Below are 17987 nucleotides of genomic sequence, written 5' to 3'. Positions count from 1 at the left end.
GAACTGTTTTAATTTATTTACAATTGTGATAATTCATAAAATTCTGTGTCAGATGTAAATACTGTTATGGATGTATTTATCATACAAGTTACTTTTGAAAATATAGTTATATGGAATAAAAATATAGCTTTGTCCCAAACTGGGCCATAAAACTGGACAATGATCACAGAAACATCAACTCTAAAGTATTTTATCTTTTTAACTCTTTATTAAATTTAAGTATTTGTAAAACCTGATAAAGAGTTATTTTTATTAGATCCTCATAAGATCCAACAGTTAACAGTTTATTTTACTTTTACAGTTACTAGAGCCTATAGTTTGTTCTTTTTGCACAAAACTAAGCAGTATAGAGAAACTTCTAAAACTTTGAAATGTGATGCTATGATCAGATCCGTTACCGACTAAGCTTTACTTAAAATATTTTAGTGCGCTTTCTTCTTTCAGGCAGCAGGGGGCGTTCGAAGTATTGCCAGCCTTCATGGGTCAGCCTTTAAAAGCGATTCAGTTTTTACGTCTTCACCGACTGCTAATAAAGTAATAAAACTAATTTGGTCAGATTAGAAAAATTGGACAAAAACAAAAAACTTCTAAGCATATTTAAGTAAAAATACAAATTTTGACATATTTCAAAATTCTAGAAGATACTCATTGTACTTGAGTCCATTTAATTTCTAGCATTGTATATATATAGTATTTGATCTGGAATCACCAATAACACATCATGTATTTAGTTCTTCATTGAGAACCATCAATGCCTTTTATTAATTTTTTTTTTACAAAAAGTTTTCTTCATATCAATTATATAATTATGCTGTAAAACTTACATAAAATTAAATAGGAGTTAGTTCAAGTGAAAATAAACTTTCAGGGCTCTGAATCGATGCAAACGTTATCAAATAACAGGGAACAAAACAATGAAATGACGATGAAGCACTCTTCTGAATGTACTAAAAGCATAAAACCACAGCAACTTTTACTGTAGAACTCATACGTTTGAAAAGAGTGATCAACATATATATTAAAAAAAAAATCACAAAATTTAAAATATGACAGGTCTCACATACGTTTCGATTAAACAGCTGTAGCTGATTACGGTGTAAATTGTGCGTAATAGATGTGAGGGAGAAACTTTGCGGATTGTGTGTAATATATGTCACCTTCCTGGTTATGTTTACTTCACACTAGCACATTGTAAAATTATATATATAAGCTGCTCCACATGTTGATTTTGCATTTCAATATTGATTCAGTAAGCCATGTTTAAAATGTGATTTAACAGCCCAGTGTCAAATCTAATACACTAAGTGATGGTGTTGAGTAAAAAAAAAAAAGAAAAAACACATCCTCCTTTAAACATAACTAGTAGAGCTCCATTAATATGGTTTTGCTATAATTATACATTCCTTTAAAAAATCCACACTTTGATGCTGTATGCTAGATAAAACACAACATGTGGATTTGTTCAGAGGGACACTCAGACATCAGAGTTCACTTGACGTTGCAGATCTTCACAGATGTTCCGACTCCGAAGCCCGGATAGACGGGTTCCACAAACGTGGTCTGAAACCTGTGCAGGAGCGTCATGGAGCTGCTGCCTATGCTGTAAAATGCCAGCACCCCCGCCGTGTGGTCCAGGTACACGCCTATCCTGGGTGAGTGCGGCCCGTTGACGGATTTGTCCACCCGGTTGTGCCAGGCGGAGTATCCCGTGTCGGAGCAGAGGAGGCTCCAGGACTTGTCGTTGTATCCCAGCAGGCACAGTGAGCCCTTGCCCTTCCGGCTGATGCTCCGGTAGGCCACGCCGATGGAGAACTCCCCGCTCCACTCGATTTCCCAGTAGAAGCGACTGCCGGACAGCGCCTCGCGGCACAGCACCTGGGCGAAGCTGTCGAACCTCTCTGGGCTGTCGCTGTAGGGCTGCAGGTCTCTGGTGCGGATGACCTTCCTGCTGCCCTCGGAGATGTAGAGCTCTTTGTAGGCGGTGATGGGGTCCAGCTTCAGCTGGCAGAAGTCTGAATGAGGAAAGCCAACGTTTTCAACAGATTCCTCATTAGGATCAGACTGGCAGCAAGATTCAGACAAAAAAAAATGTAGGAGGTTCTTACATTTGATAAAATCAGCTCTGGTCTTTGGCTCTGGAGGAGGAGTATTGTCCACCGTCATTTCTTTACCTGAGGACCAAAAAACACTGGTGAGTCACTCTGAGCATCACACACCCACTCAAATGCCTCTGATGCTTTGCTGACGTGCTTTGATATTGATATCAACACTGAAGGTACCTTCATTTTATGCCATAGAGTGAAGTGCCTGTATCCACCCCTTAGTCATTACTTGTTGAACTATTGTTTGCTCTCAATACAATCTGACTGAATTTCAGTCAGATTGGATGGATAACATCTGTAAGCATTTTCATGCTTGGTAACAGATTATAAATTAGTTTTAAACCTCAATTTTGACTGGGTTTTCTGAAACGTATTTGATCCAGGGGTGCAACGATGAATTGACCCAGATTTCCTTAATTTTGGAAGCTCAGCAGTTGGCTGATATTCACATGACAAACATGTAATCTGTCACGGAAGATCTGAAAATCAGCCACTATCCCCATTTGCTCTGACTAGCTCAGTCAGAGCAAATGACTTTTAAATCTGCAGTATGCAACTCTTGTAAACATTTCTGGTTTTTTTTTAACATATTTGATAAAACTGTTACTATGTCGTGACATTATATGATTAGATTAGATGATCTGTGAAAAAAATTGAGCTCCTCTGCCTTCTCCCAGTGCTCTTTACAGAAATATACAGCTTGGTTAGAAACAACCAATCAGAGCCTTAGTGCTGTAAACTATGTTTGTGAACGCGCTGCTCACATCCTCCTTTTTTGTTCTCTGCCATGCTTCCGACAGCAGAGTCTAGTGAATTCTCAGGTTAGTCAGCATAGCCACCACTGACAGCAGAGAAACAGTTTTCCTGAAATAGTAGGTCATTGCTCCACCATTAGCACATGTAGCAGCACATACACAAGGATGACTGACAGCGCTAAGACACTCCTCCTAACTGTGATTGGTTGTTTTTCACCAGGAGCGGTTTATTTCTTCAGACAGCAATCGTAGCTCTGGGAGGAGGTGGAGGAGTTACATTTTTTTTTTTTTTTTTTACAGATTATCATATTACAGTTTTCCTGGACAATTAAGTAGTTCCCAGGATGACGCTGCCACCACCATGTTTCATAAGCAGGAAGATTGTTTTGAGGCCATCTTAGCCCTGTCTGAAAAGAGCACCTTCCTTTGCATACTGGCTGCCTCCTTGGCATGGCTTGTGGCAAATTGCAAAGACAACTTCTTACTGCTTTTCTTCAACAAAGGCTTTCTTTTGTCGGAAGACCTGATTTGTGCATGACTAATGGTTGCCATGGCGATAAATGCTCCAACATGAGCTGTGGATCTCTGCATTGCAAATTGAAACATAAAATCCGAGTGGATTTGCGATGTGCGAAGTAGCTCAAAGGGAGTGAATATTTTTTTCCAAAGCCTGTATGTTCATTTATGGAGCACCAGTTGTGCAGTTTACGTGCTATAGCTCACAGACATGATAACATCAAACTAAATAATAATTAACCTATGACAGTCCTCACCTCTGCTTCTTCTGTCCAATGTCCGGCTCTCCGTCGTGTAAACTGGGACCTCATTTACTGTAAAAACAGTGCACTGGGTCTAAAAACACAGCTGTTTTCGGGTCTTTGTGTAAATGTTTCAGTCACCGAGATCCGACCTGTTTTGGAAATCTTGAGCAGCTCCTCCCTGCCGAATTCCTCGAGGCGCTCCTTGATCTCCGCCACAGCCTTCCTGACGGAGGCAAAGGAGAAGTCGGGGTTGACGGTCACCTTGGGAATGAAGCCGTCATCGGTCGGCGTGCACAGGTAGTTAAAGTTCTGGTGGGAGGAGGAGGCAAGCGAGAACGTCTCAACCAATTCGCTCAGAGATCTCGGTCAAAATCTGGGAAAAATAAATAAATAAATAAATGAAAAGCGCGTCGCACCTGCAGAAAATGGATGTGGTCTTCGGTGCTGTAGAGCTGCTTGAGGCCGGTCTCCTTCTTCTTGAGCTCGTCGATCTCCTGCTCCAGTCGCTCGATCAAAGCTTCGGCCTGGTTGAAAGCCGCCTTCTCGTTGATGCCGATCAGCTTGGTCACCTCCGACCTCATCCTCTCGATGGAGCGAATCATGTCCTCAAACATCTTCTGGCTCTCCACCATGGCTCTCTGGGCTGAGTTCTGCGAGGAAAAATAGTTTGCAGGTGAGATTTGGTCCAAACTGTAAAATTATTGTGCAAAAATGAAAGAAGAAGAAGTACAACTCTACCTTAAGTGAATCCACAGCAGTCTTGAGTTCCTCCAGCTCTTTTACCCTTTCCTGACATTTTTGCTTAATCTCAGCTTGGGAAACTCCCAACAGTTTCTAGAAAATAAAGGAGGATTACAAATTTATCCTCTTTGCTACAGTTTTTTTTAGGCACTCTCTCCCACCCTGAAACTGTACACTATTATCCTCCTTTATTGCATCATGAAATGTTGCAGTAAAGAACTCAAAACAAGCAATATTAACTCAGATTGGGACAGATATCAGGAGTTCTTGCAGTGCGGGGGATAAAGGCTGGATCAAGACTGGCATTCTTTCTCATCAGAGAATATATCTGGGGAGGCCCTTTGGGAGGCCGGACAAAACCTCGCTCAAAGAAGCTTCTTAGCGCGGCCCGCTTTTATCTCAGAGGGAAGAGAAAAAAAAAAGGTCTGTGGAGGAATTTCGGTCATGTCAGGAATGCGAAACTACGACTAAGGAGACGTTTCAAGGTGCACAGTAGTAGAATAGGAGGTTTCTAATTCAGCTTTTACTCAAACCCGCCGGCCCCATTCTCTCCAAGATAAGCTTGAGGAATGTGGGGAATCTAGGAAGGGAGGGGGATAACATAAGAAGACGGGTGGGGGGGGTGAGGATAAGGTTGTAAATCTTTGCATGAGAGAAGCCAGGCAGCCTGTGGTTGTAGATGTTGCAATTACTTCACCGTGGGCTAAATATATATATATTCCCCGCCTGCTATTAAACCTCTCCCACTGTGTATCAGTCACACAGTGGAACATCTTCCCACTGCAGTATCTGCTGACAACTCTTATCTGCCCCACATTGTTTTACAGGCCGTGTCATCCTGTGAGTCATTGCGCTACTCAAAGCCAAAGTGAGATTGAAGCGAGGTGTTGTCTGCCTTCACTCCCTGACATTCCAGTCCCGTCGCAGGCCCCACTCCCACAGGTGGGAACCGACTGCGCGAAAGGCAAGGCTGTGGTTTCTGTGTGTTTATCCCTAGTTTTTAGGAAGGTGAGTGAGTGAGTGAGTGAGTGAGTGAGTGAGTGAGTGAGTGAGTGAGTGAGTGAGTGAGTGAGTGAGTGAGTGAGTGAGTGAGTGAGTGAGTGAGTGAGTGAGTGAGTGAGTGAGTGAGTGAGTGAGTGAGTGAGTGAGTGAGTGAGTGAGTGAGTACGTGGGATTGTGGTGAGAAGTTTAAGACACACCCCCCGGGCTAATCAGAGAACTGGGTTTGTTTTGGCGGCCCTGAATGCCGGCCAGGGAAGCTGATAGCATTGGTGAAATGGGTCAAAGTCCAAGCAGCAATCCCAGGAGGCTGGGGTGAAAACGGAAAACATAATACCCTGCTTGCTTTCACTCAAGTGAACACACAAAGTTTGACTTCATCAATCACCATGGAGCCGAACAAGACCACATCGAGCTTTCTACCCAAGCAGAACGTCCTACCTGCTTCTCGCCCCTCTCTGCCTCGGCGGACACGATGTCGTGGCCTCTGTGTTCGCTGACGGTGCAGATGGCACAGATGCACATCTGGTCCGTCCGGCAGAAGAGCTCCAGGGACTTCTGGTGCTGCGGGCAGATCTTCCTGTCCAGGTTCCCCAGCTCGTCCACCAGCTTGTGCCTCTTGAACGTGGCTGACTCGTAGTGCGGTCTCAGGTGCTTCTCGCAGTACGACGCCAGGCAATTCAGGCACGACTTGACTGCCTTGAGTTTCTTCCCCGTGCAGAAGTCGCAGGGCACGTCGTTGGTCCCCGCGTAGACATTTGCCTGCGACGCGCTCAGGTTGACGTTCAGGCCGCTCTTCTTGATCTTCTCGGCCACCATGGTGAGGGTGGCATTGGGTCGCAGCACGGGCCTCTGGGTGAACGTGATCTTGCACTGGGGACAGATGTAGATCCCGGTGTAGTCCGCTTCGTTCCAGTAGCCATCGATGCAGTCCATGCAGAAGCTGTGGCCGCACGGGATGGCCACAGGGTCCCTGAGGAGACTCTGACACAGGGAGCAGCTGAAATAATCAGGAGACGTGTGGTCGGCCATAGTGACGGTGCTCCAAAGCCGGTCAGACCTGTAGAAAACAGACGGAGAGAGTGCCAGAAGTGGATAGAGAGTTTGCTGAGTGTGCGAGAGAGCCCGCCCTCAACGGTGTGGTACAGCCTGCCAGGGACAGGATCTACTTGTATTTCTAAATTCCAGAGGTTATTGATTGAAAGCAGGCGAGGCCCCTCCCCCCCTCTGCCGTGAGTACATGGAGCCCTGCCCAGCTCAGATAAGAAAGTTGAGCAAGAAGCGCGCGAGAGGGGAAAAAAAAATACAAAGTGGAGATGAGCAATGGAAGGAGAATGAATGAAATGCAAAAAACAAAATCTGCCACATTTAGTCGGGGAGGGGAAGGAAAATGTTTCCTTTCTCCCAGCAGCTTCCTCTCTTCCTGAATTCCTCATGAGGCTCATATGTGGCTGGGTTGCGCACACACGTCCCGGCAGCTGCATTTCCACCTATTGTTGTCACACAGAATCGCCATTGTCTTACACCGGGTATAGTTCGACAAACATTAAAGCAGGCTGAGGTACTGTAGAAATTTCAGGGAAGATGGTGGCCGGGGGGGAACCACCCAATAAACAAACACAGACACTCTGAGCTCAAACGAACCAACAAGAATCTTTCAGAAAAATAATTGCTACTCTTGTTTTTTTTTTGCTACAAGAGTAGCAATTATAAAAAATAAAATAAAAAAAAATGTCATGTAACTTGCTATGAAATTCAGAGTTGGAATATTTACACTGCGACCAGTCTGACTTGTCTGGTTGCTCCGTATGACAAGTATGACTGTAGAGGTGTGTGTGTATGCGTGTGTGTGTGTGTGTGTGTGTGTGGTATATGCTGGGCAGCAGAAAGAGAAACAGTTATGCTTGACGTGGACAATGGAAACACACAGGTATGATTACACGCACACAATTACACAACACAAACAACATTCCTGTCGCATCCAGGTGTGTTGCAATGGATGGTTTCTGTTACGCTGCAAGTTTCATTCAGGTTATGTCACATGTTCTGCAGTAAAAAAAAAATGTTCCTGTCACCCTGACTCACATTTTATTATTTAACACAAGATGGTGGTAAAAATCCACCTGGAGACCCTGATTTTGAGCGAGAGGTGTCTGATGACATTTCCTTAGTATTTCACAAAAAGTCTAATCTATTAGCCTTCCCCTCATGCTGACATGCTATTCAGTGTTTACTCTCACACCATTAATGCACAATAGAAACAGATTCAATTAGTTTTAGTTTTTTTTTTTTTTTAAAGGTGCATTAAATTTTCTCACTGACTCGGAGCGATCCAAAACTCTAACGTGGGTTCAACCGAGTAAAAATCGCCTCCTCACCATTCAAATGTTGCTTTATGTCATCCACTTGGCAGTTTCACCTCTCCATATTTGGCCAGGTTTCTGATAAGCCAGTTTTCCTTCCTTCCTCACAAACAGTCTGTGCTCACAGATTGAACAGCCTGTCTGTGGAGGGAACCGCCTCAGGTCCGCAGCGTGTGTAAAGAAATGCAGTCTCTTTAAGAACATGCAGCTGAAACAAGATGATTATGAAAAATGCACAACTTTTTGACACTAGATGTGTCATGTTTTAGGTCACAAAGACTTATTTCTATTGATTAAATGATATGCCAGAATGGTAAGATACATTTTTTAAGAGAATATTTAAAACATTTATTTAAATTCAGAAGTTTGCATTTTTTTCTCCTTACTACATGTCAGAAATACCTTTGCATTGCATTACTTCTATCAAACAGTTTTGGTTTCCTTTCACAAGATCCTCACAATAGATTGCAGGAATTTTTTTGGCCCAATCTTTCTGACAGAACCGGTGGAACTGGGTGAGGTTTGTAGTCCACCTCGCTCACGGACGCACCTTTTCAGCTCTTTCCACAAATTTTCTAAGGGTCTGTAAGGGCTGAGTATACTTGCACATAATTTTATGATCAGATGAACAGCCCTTTCAATGTGCCAGACTTGTGGACATCCACAATTCTTGTTTTAATATCTTTGTAGATTTATCTCTCAAGTATGCTTAGTGTTTGAGCCGTTGCCTAAAAATACATTCAAAAGTGATCCTCTAACTCGTATTAGGACCTCGCCTGAAACCTTTTCATCCTTTACACGTGTATCGAAAACCAAAAAGGGTGCCATCTGTTTTCAGTTTTTCATCCCCCGTAAATTGTATCTCTTTTCTTCCCCTTTGATCAAACACCATTTGTCCTCCCCTGCACTCGCTCTGCTGCAGAAGACGTACACCCAGGCCGCCACTGACCTTGGACTGAACTCAAGTTAACTGGAAACTTTCTGCTTCCTTCAACAAAAAAGCATGAGTATGCTACTTTTGTCAAAGAGCGACTACATCCTTTATATTGTATATTTATTACAAGAATTGTATTAATTAGTAAATAGCAAAACAATGAGACAAGTTCGGAAGTTTAAACAGTTTGGAACTGCTTGGAACGGGATTTTATGGCTTATTTTGGCTAATTCACAACATTTAATTGAGTGAGGAAACTGGACCAAACCCAAAACACCACTTCCATATTCCCAAATTCAAGATTGATGTCTAATACTGTACGTAGAAGCAAAGACGTGGAGTAAGTGAAAAATACTTAGTGTTGGTCTTTCTGCATCTGAAATGGGTTACGACATGATATATGGATTCTGATTTGGTCAGATATTGAGCGGCCAGAGTGAAAACTTCAAAGGAAGGCCACCTCCGAGCTTTTGTCCGAAAACAACTGAAGGGAAGGGTGTTCTGGGACACACCCATGTCAGCACAGAGAAGACCTTATGTAAGGAAGTCGTTTGCTTCTTTTTATCTCATAAAAACATTTTTCTTGTCTCAAAATATTTCTGTTTGATACGACTGAGACAAAATGTCCAAAAGATGAGATAAAATACTTCGCATGGCTAAGATATCTCTCATGAAGAAAGCGCAGCGAGGCTTTTTTTCCCCTCCCTACTCTGTAAAAATTTATTATTATTATTATTTTTTTTTTTTTATGAGAAAGGGTCAAAGTCCACATTTTGGTTGAAAATTGCTGAGCGGAGGACAAAACCGAAAACATATTAGGTGTGAATATTTGGATCAGGGAGTGTCTCGGTGAGAAAAAAAACAACATTTTGCTCAGAAACTCAGGGTCATCCAAACCAAATAACGCTGCAGAACAATAACATCCTCCACTCCTACTGGCACTCCCTGACTGAGTGCAGCTGATCCGTGTGAGATGTCAGAGCTAACTTGTGTTAATGTCATGCATTGAAAGTTAATTTGCAATTAGCAGATGTAGCTCAACTAATTTACACATGAAATGTATGCAATCACAACAGACTACTAACTGCTGCCATGAAGCCATTCAGCCTAAATTGTGCTACCAAACCGCCTTACAAAGCTAATATTTATCAGGGGTTTGTTATGTAAAACATAATCAGGTCAAACAAATAAACATTTACAAATTACAGAATTGAATTTCATGAAAAAACAAATTAATGTTCACCATTAATCCCAATTACAGAGATGAATTCTCAGTGAAATAATCGGCTTCGTTTGGTTTTAGATGTCAGCTGCGGTTCCTGTTGTTTGACACACAACAGACCCTATATAATGCTTGGCACTCTGCTCAGGCCCCGCTGGCCCAAACACAATGGAATCTTTTAAGCAAGCTTTCCTGGCCCTCCTGTTATCTGGGCTATCAAGTGTAGTTGCATTCCTTGCTCCATCTCAACGGCACTGAAACTCCATCTTGGCTCGGAGGTGTGCTCACTCTGTGAGATGAATTATATACACAGGAGTTTTTTTACTTGCAGAAGCAGGGCTTTATTTTTATTTTTTTAATTTTCTGATTTACAAGGCACTTATCTTGGATTTTATTTGCTTCAAGCTAAAAGAAAAATCAAGCTTAAGAGGTGAATAGTAGAAACCAGGGGGCTTCCTGTCAAAGGGAAATCAGTACAGAAAGAGTTGATGATTAACTGGCTTCAGGCGGGTTGAAGGTCAGCATCACACTGACTGAAGAAGACAACAGTATATTCTAAAGGTATTCAGCTGTTACTAAAAGCTTGAATACATTTTGTCTTGGTTTTATGTGACAGATGAACATAGAGTAACGCATGTATGTTCCATAGGTTTTAAGTGTTTTTGTAAATCAAAATCGGACTAGCTTGGCTTGCCAGGAATCCTGTGTTATCTTCCATTCACTTCACAGATATGCACTGCTTTGTGGCAATCCATCACTCAAAATCCCCCCAAAATACATAGAAGTTCAATGATAAAACATGACGAAATGTGCAGAAGTTCTCGCTTTAGTAATATACATACTAGTTGTGATTGTGCTAACGGCTAGTATTGCTAACAGTTACATGAAACCCAACGTAACCATGCTCCAGTCCTAAAACAAACTGGGATTTTCTATTCGATGTCCTTATTAGCCACGCAAATTGGAATTACCGTATTTTTCGGACTATGAGCTGCTACTTTTTCCTCACGCTTTGAACCATGCGGTTTGTAGCCCGGTGCGGCTTTTCTGTGGATTTTTCTTCAACTACCAGGGGGCGCTTTAGCAGGAAGTGAATAATTGGAAGTCAACATTGGAAAGCAAAGAAGAAAGCGTTAATTTTAATTTGGAACAAGCACATGGTAGGAGCAGGCGCGACGGAGAAATATTTTCAAACTTATACCCCCTCATCATGGAAACAACACAAAGAAGTTCATATGATGCAGCAGTTGAACAGATTGATAGCCGGTGCACGAAAACTCGGCGTGAATGAGTCCATGGTTTGGCGTTGGAGAAGCAGGGCTGCGTCCTTGTGGAAAACCGAGAGCGGCGGAGATACCAGCGGCTTATAGCCCAGTGCGGCTTATATATGTACGTTTCCAGTTTTTTAAAAAAACTTTGTGGGTGCGGCTTATAGTGAGGTGTGCTTTATAGTCCGGAAAATACAGTAACAATACCTTCAAACACTGGAGCAACACCTTCACTAAATGATGTTAATGCTTTACTGAGACACAGATTGCCAGAAGTGGAAATGAACTGTTTATCACTAACTTTCATCCATATTGGTTTGGATTTCAAGGCCAAGGTTGGAGAGAAATCTCACTCGGGTTTCTGACATCAGGGGACAAGTAATTTTCCAAATAAACTTACAAATCTAAATATTATTGTACTGTCAAATTTAAAATGGTACTAAATTGGTTGAGAAACAATGAGAAACAATTGATATAGAGGTTATTTATTTAAATTAGTTATGTCATTACAAGGAGCAAATAGTTCAGAGTAGTTTGTTTCTACTGTTGTCATTGAGTTGTAAAATCATCCATCAAAGAGCAGAAAATAGGCTCATAAAGAGTTCATGTTGTTTGCACTCTGATTCCAGTAAATATCAGTGCATGACATGATGGCATTCATTCCAGGTACTAACCCACTGAAGTCCACTTCAGCTTAGACACACCTCTGGTTTTCTTAGCACTTTATCTCAGTTACGTATAAATGTTTGTTTTCATCCTTTTGCTGATCTTTTTGTAACAAGGAAATTTTATTAAATTTAATCAAGTTCCAAATTTCTTACTTTGTTAAAAATACCCTAACCTAAGGTGGTCTTATTTTTGTAATAGTAAATCATTGAAAGACTCAATTTTTTGTGGTCCATCACTCAGGAACAACATTTATCTTTTGATCACACATTTCATTCATTCTCTCTGCACTGTGTAAGAGTTGGACACATTCACTTGTTCCTGTTTCTTACCCCGCCCATGTTTTACTGGTTTCGGCTTAACCAGTTTAGCCTTCCTCTGTTTACTCTATAAAACTTGTGCTTGCACTACCTGTGGGATCACTTTGCCACTGTGCTGACACAAGTCGGCTTCTCTCTCCGTAGCATCTTCTCGGCATACGAAAGTTTCCTTCGCCATGTCTTCCGATCAGGACAGCTGTTACCTCTGTAAGGAATATCTCAGGGATCCCGTGTCCATCCCGTGCGGCCACATCTTCTGCTCCATCTGCCTAAAGACCTACTGGGACCATGCAGACCACACTGGCTCATACCTCTGCCCTGAGTGCAGGGTGAGTTACAACAAGAGGCCCACTCCGAGGCGCATGGGAGGCTCCCGGCACTCCACCATCCAACGCAACTCTGAGGCCTATCCACCACCCCCTCCGTCCCCGGATTACAACTACGCCGGACCCCAGGATGTCGGCTGCGACATCTGCGTCGGCAAAAAGAACAAAGCCATCAAGACCTGCCTGATGTGCCTGGCCTCCTACTGCGAGAAGCACCTTAAGCCCCACTTTGAGTCAGCCACTTTCAAAAGGCACAAACTGGTTGACGAAATTGGCCACCTAGACAGGCAGATCTGCCCACAGCATCAGAAAGGCTTGGAGCTGTTCTGCCGCACCGATCAGATGTGTATCTGTGTGCTGTGTACGGTGAAAGAGCATAAGGGTCATGACATGGTGTCAGCAGAGCAGGAAAGAGCTGAAGAGCAGGTATGTAGACTATAAGTACAACTAATAAACATGCCAGACTGGTTGGAGACTGACTTTTTGATATCTTGATAATCCAACAACATACTCTGCTTAAAGACAAAGCATTTAATAATGTAGACTTGTGCAAATTTGGACAATAGTTCACTGTGCAATGCAAGGTTGAGCAGGATATGAATCAGATTTAACAGTCAGAAAAAACAGCAAGACTCATGTATTGAAAATATCTATTGATCACAAAGACAGTTTCCAGAATCAGCTGAGCCGTACCCTGCAACAGCAAGTCTAGCATTTGTGACTTAGCAGCTCATTTGTGCACTGTGCTCATAATTATTTCCAATTTCTCTCGTTTCAATTTTTAGCAACGTCTGGGCTCCACCCAAGCTGAGATCCAGGAAAGGATTCATGACCGTCTCAAGCAGATGGAGGAGCTGAAACAAGCTGTAGACTCGCTCAAGGTTCGTAACCCCCATCAAGGGTGAATCAGGGGTGGCTGATTCAATGACAGAAACATTGAATCAGCCACCCCTGACAGCATTCCATCTGAATAGAGTGATGACAGCGTCTTTAAGCTTACTGTGGGGAAAAAAACAAATGATGTGGCAACCGCTTGATTTATATGACAAAACCCCACCTGTCTCCCGCTGTAGAACTCGGCCCAGAGAGCGCTCCAAGAATGCGAGAAGATGTTTAGTGACATGATGCGCTCCATAGAGAGGATGCAGCAGGAGATGGCCAAGCTGATATCGTCAAACAAGAGAGCTGCACTCAACAATGCAGAGGGCCACATGGAGCGTTTGAATCACGAGATCGCCGACTTGAAGAAGAGAGACGCTCATATCACCCAGCTGTCCCGCACTGAGGACCACATCCACTTCATCCAGGTAGAAAACAAGAACACCAAAGAAGTACTTAAACCACCCCTAACCCTATTTTATGTCAAAAGTGATGCCGATTTTGGTTTGTAGAGTTACCACATGCTGATAGCCCAGACAGAGGCTGAGGAGTTGCCTTCAGTCTCCGTAAATCCCTACTTCACCTTCGGCTCTGTGACCAAGGCGGTCTCCGAGATGAAGCAGCACCTGAATGAATTCAGCAATGACGAGCTGGTGAAGGTCGCCACAACAGGTGAGACAGAGTCAAGTCCTCTAAGTTTCACTCAACAGTCCTGCTGCCTAATTCAACCATATGTGTAACTTCTTATTCTTTTCATTTTGCAGTGAACAAAATGACCTTCTGTCAGCTGGATGAGCCCAAAAAGAAACGGGCAATTAAAAGTGAGTCAACAAAATGTTAAACCCGATGTAGCGCGTTGATAAAAATGTTCTGGATGACCCATTAACCAGACAATATACTACGAACCGAACTGACCCTATTAGAAAGTCAGACCTTCCTGGCAATTTTCTGTCCTGTTTGTTTGCACATCATTTTAATCAGAGGTCGTTCTTGGGCCACTCAGTTGCAGCCTGGTTAAATGTTTAACCCTGCTGAGGACTGTCGAGCCATTGGTGCTGAACCAGAGACAGAAATGACCTCAGCTAAGTGAGATGTTTTCTGTTCCTTTTTCCACATGTGCTTCAACAGGTGAAGAGGCCGTGATGTACAAGGCCGTACCCGTCCAGGAACCTCAGTACAGGGACGACTTCTTGAGATGTGAGTCTGTTTCTGCTGTGACACGCTTCGCTGCTTCCTCTCCTTCTGCTCAGCCCAGTGCATGAGGCAAATCAGATGCTAATAGTGTCTCACTGTCAGACCCTGTGGCTGACCACAAAATCTGATTATCAGAAAGTCCAACAGAGGTGACAGACTGGGGCAGATTCCTTGCAAATATTTTTTTGCATGCTGGTACTGTAGGAGGTGTGTGATTTTCACCTGAGTTTCAGTTTCAGAGCCCCTCCCTGTTCCACTTTGATTCTTTTGATTGAAGTTAGAAGCATGGCATTCAGAAGCTTGGGTAAACCAGCTCTTTTAAGACCGACTTGGAGACTCGCAAGCCCTTAGTCTGTGATCTCTTAGATGGTCTTTGTTTAGTGAATCTCTGTTTGTGATCAATCTCACAAACGGTATCATTACTTCTGGCATTCCAGATCAAAGGCCGGACCGATCTAGGCGAGGCCACCGGGTGTCCCACCAACTGTGACCTGCACAGGTGGAGGTACACAGCAGGCAGGTGACATCTTACCACTGGGATTTTTCTGTTTCTGTGTGTGTCCAGCCAGAGGGTCTCCTGCTTTTTTCCCCCTGCAAAGCATGCTCTTGCAGAAGTTAGTTAAACATCTAACAGAGGTGGAAATGGTAATTAGATTCTACTAACCTCTGGGACATTACAGTTAGCGGTGCACTGGTGAGGGCTTCCTCAAGCTTATTTTGGTTTGCTCATTTATATTTAACCCCAAGCAATTTAAGTTAAATGATTTCACTTACTGAGTGAATGTTTGTTTTTAATCACTTAGATGCTTGCCAGCTCACTCTGGACCCAAACACAGCCTACAGACAGCTCTACTTGTCTCGAGGGAATAAAAAGGCCGCCCTCAAGAGAGACCCCCAAGATTACGGAGACAACCCCTCCAGGTTCGACTCCTTGCCCCAGGTCCTCTGTAAGGAGAACCTCGCCGAAGGCGCCTACTACTGGGAGGTAGACTGGAGCGGTGAGGGCGTCGCCCTCGGAGTCACCTACAAAGGCATCAAGAGGGCGGGCTATGGAGACAGCTGCCGCATCGGCTACAACCGCAAGTCATGGAGCCTGTTCTGCTCCGACTCCAGCTACTCGGCCCGCCACAGCAAGGACCAGACAGAGATCAACGCGCCTTACTCCTCCCGCATCGGGGTCTTCCTGGACTACGACGGGGGCATGCTCTCGTTCTACACTGTCGGGGACACCATGTCCCTCCTCCACCGCTTCAAGACCTCCTTCAGCGAGCCTGTCTATCCAGGGTTTTGGGTTTGGTACGATTCTGCAGTCACCCTCGCTCAGCTGTGATTTAATAACATCCGTCCAACAATCACTGAATAATCATCTGTTGTTACTTTTTATACACATGTGTGTGTTTTACAAATATATATTTCCTTTTTTTTTTTTACATTGAGAAATGTGTGTTGATCAAAGGGAAGCTGTTATGATGGATGTGATTTTTTTTTTACTTAATATGAACAAATGTTAGAGGGAAAGCACTTATACAGTAACTCCAAATATATACAGTCCTTGACTGATGTATGTTATACTTTATTATTAAACTTATTTTTATCAATAAACATTTAACACAAAAGGTGTGATGTCATTGTCTCAATTTTAAATTCTTGTCACTTTGTTAGGATAACTACTGCCAAAGCTGTAGGTCCTCAGCTTCTGAAGGCTGCTTTCTTCAAACCATACACAACATGTCTTAACATTAAATATTTACTTGCAACCATAATCCCAAACAAAAACTTTATCATCTACTTTATTGTTAAGAAGGTTAACGATAAAACAAACACTTTTGTAGACTCACTGAATGTGTATAACAATTTTCTGCATGGATGGCAGTGTTGGTTTTGTTTCCCTTTAAGAGGTTTGTTGGGAACTGTACAGAAACAGGTGATGAGTAACAGAAAGGCTCTAAAAGAAACGCATGACTTACTCGTCCTGCTTTTTAAGATAGTGATTGTGAAATCTCTTGTTAAATTAGTATTTCACAGCTATTTTTCATGTAAAGTTCTGCATCCTCTTGGCATCATGCTAAAAACAAGTAATTGTGGAATCCTGCAACCTGAGCCTTGAGAGGCTGACTTTGAAAACATAGGAAGGAAATGAAAACCTTTCTCTAGATTTTAGTCAGGATATGGAATTTGCTTTAATGTTGCATTCTCAATTTATCCGCTTCCTTAAATTAAGGTTTTCCACATTTTTGTGAGGGATGAAATGTTGGCTTAAATGTTACACAACAGAGATATGTGCAGATAAAAAACATTGAGGACTTCTGAACCCCAGTTGACATATTTTGTAAGATTTGTAGTTGTACCATAGTTGTTTAATTTTTTATGTGAAGGACTGAACATGCTGCAGCGATCCATGACATACTTAAAGCATTAGACATTATTTAAACACCTACTCCCACTTCAAACTCTCCCACAATCGTATTCCTGACCAGTGTGCTGTGCTTGGAGGCATACAGGTGGATTCTGTTTAGCAGTTAAGAGACTTCTGAAAGCAATCGGCAGCACACAATGCCACATTTTTCCGATTTTTTGTGGCAAAATAATTTGCAAAACAATATATCTTTTCTTTTCACTACAAAAGTTGTGTTAATTATTCCCCCAAAAACTTTAAGTATGTGGATGATGTACTATCTTTGAGAGGCAGGTTCCATTCATATGCATTTAACCCTTGAGTGTTGCATCCTCTGGTGGAGACATGTGTACAGCACTGCATGCAGAGTTTTATTTTTCCATCAGATTGTTGGGATCCATTCAAGATTCTCTGGACAAAAGTAAAACACTGCAAATGTGCCTTTTAGAAACATGCAGACCTTCAGTGGGATTAGCTGCGACAGATTTCCTTCCTTCCTGTACCATGCAATCACCCCACCCGCCTGGTCTCCACACAGAAATATTTGTTTTCTAATATCCATGGCTGGGTGGTAGAGGGGAACGTGTAATCTCCATTACATAATCAGATTAAAAACAAATAACTTTAACCACTCCGGATAATAACATAGAAAATGTGGAATTATATTGTAGCTACATTGTATGGCGAAACAAAACTAAAATCTAGTTAGATTTGAAAGGAAAAGCAACATTAACTGTTTGATATGGGTTTGACACTTTTATGTGTGTGGCGTTATACAAAGAATTGTCAAACAAATCAAAAATAAATTAACGCAACCGGCATCGAGCGGTAGGAAACTGATGCTTAAAAGCTTAATACATTATGAGCAGTAGAGTTTTTTTTTGTGGTTTTTTTAATAAGTCTCGAGGTGAAGATAAATATTTGAAATATGGAATTCCTGTTATAATGGTCCGAGTCCAATTCATATTTCACGGAGTTATTCATACATATGAATACAAATTTGTAGAGCGCCTACCTTAAAAAGAAGTTTTTGGGAGAATAAGTGCGTTGTTCTCAGTTTCC

The 17987-nt window shown here is 42.5% G+C and overlaps 2 protein-coding genes across 3 annotated transcripts; one reads left to right on the top strand and one right to left on the bottom strand.

Annotated features, from left to right (window-relative positions):
* Positions 1-722: 722 nt before the first annotated feature.
* Positions 723-17958, bottom strand: ftr82 (finTRIM family, member 82). Of its 2 annotated transcripts, none has more exons than XM_017308705.2 (8): positions 17941-17958; positions 5800-6418; positions 4357-4452; positions 4035-4268; positions 3768-3927; positions 3631-3687; positions 2106-2171; positions 723-2012 (listed from the first exon to the last, which is right to left on the bottom strand). In XM_017308705.2, the coding sequence occupies exons 2-8, from the start codon at positions 6388-6390 to the stop codon at positions 1489-1491; spliced, it is 1728 nt and encodes a 575-aa protein (XP_017164194.1). In that variant the 5' UTR covers positions 6391-6418; positions 17941-17958; the 3' UTR covers positions 723-1488. The 2 variants fall into 2 exon arrangements, with proteins under 2 accessions (XP_017164194.1, XP_008426391.1); XM_008428169.3 differs by lacking the exon at positions 17941-17958 and adding an exon at positions 7737-7859.
* ftr83 (finTRIM family, member 83) lies at positions 12216-16146 on the top strand. Its single transcript, XM_008428170.3, has 7 exons — positions 12216-12883; positions 13243-13338; positions 13531-13764; positions 13849-14008; positions 14101-14157; positions 14465-14533; positions 15334-16146. Exons 1-7 carry the CDS (start codon positions 12308-12310, stop codon positions 15858-15860), a joined length of 1719 nt encoding a protein of 572 aa, XP_008426392.1. The 5' UTR covers positions 12216-12307; the 3' UTR covers positions 15861-16146.
* Positions 17959-17987: the final 29 nt, after the last annotated feature.

This window comes from Poecilia reticulata, chromosome 14 (assembly GCF_904066995.2).
Source record: "Poecilia reticulata chromosome 14, P_reticulata-male-v2, whole genome shotgun sequence".
In the NCBI taxonomy this organism is placed as follows: domain Eukaryota; kingdom Metazoa; phylum Chordata; class Actinopteri; order Cyprinodontiformes; family Poeciliidae; genus Poecilia; species Poecilia reticulata.
The sequence above is the reverse complement of the archived record's forward strand: the minus strand, read 5'-3'. Positions and strand labels throughout refer to the sequence as shown.

Bases quoted from the DNA above. Each gene is read 5' to 3' on its own strand.
- ftr82 (XM_017308705.2), bottom strand. From the start codon at position 6,390: ATGGCCGACCACACGTCTCCTGATTATTTCAGCTGCTCCCTGTGTCAG. The intron at 4,269-4,356 runs GTAGAGTTGTAC...TTTTCCTCGCAG, and splicing joins CTGCTGTGGATTCACTTAAG to AACTCAGCCCAGAGAGCCAT. The intron at 2,172-3,630 runs GTGAGGACTGTC...TTTGGTCCTCAG, and splicing joins ATTGGACAGAAGAAGCAGAG to GTAAAGAAATGACGGTGGAC.
- ftr83 (XM_008428170.3), top strand. From the start codon at position 12,308: ATGTCTTCCGATCAGGACAGCTGTTACCTCTGTAAGGAATATCTCAGG. The intron at 12,884-13,242 runs GTATGTAGACTA...TTCAATTTTTAG, and splicing joins AGGAAAGAGCTGAAGAGCAG to CAACGTCTGGGCTCCACCCA. The intron at 14,009-14,100 runs GTGAGACAGAGT...TTCATTTTGCAG, and splicing joins GGTGAAGGTCGCCACAACAG to TGAACAAAATGACCTTCTGT.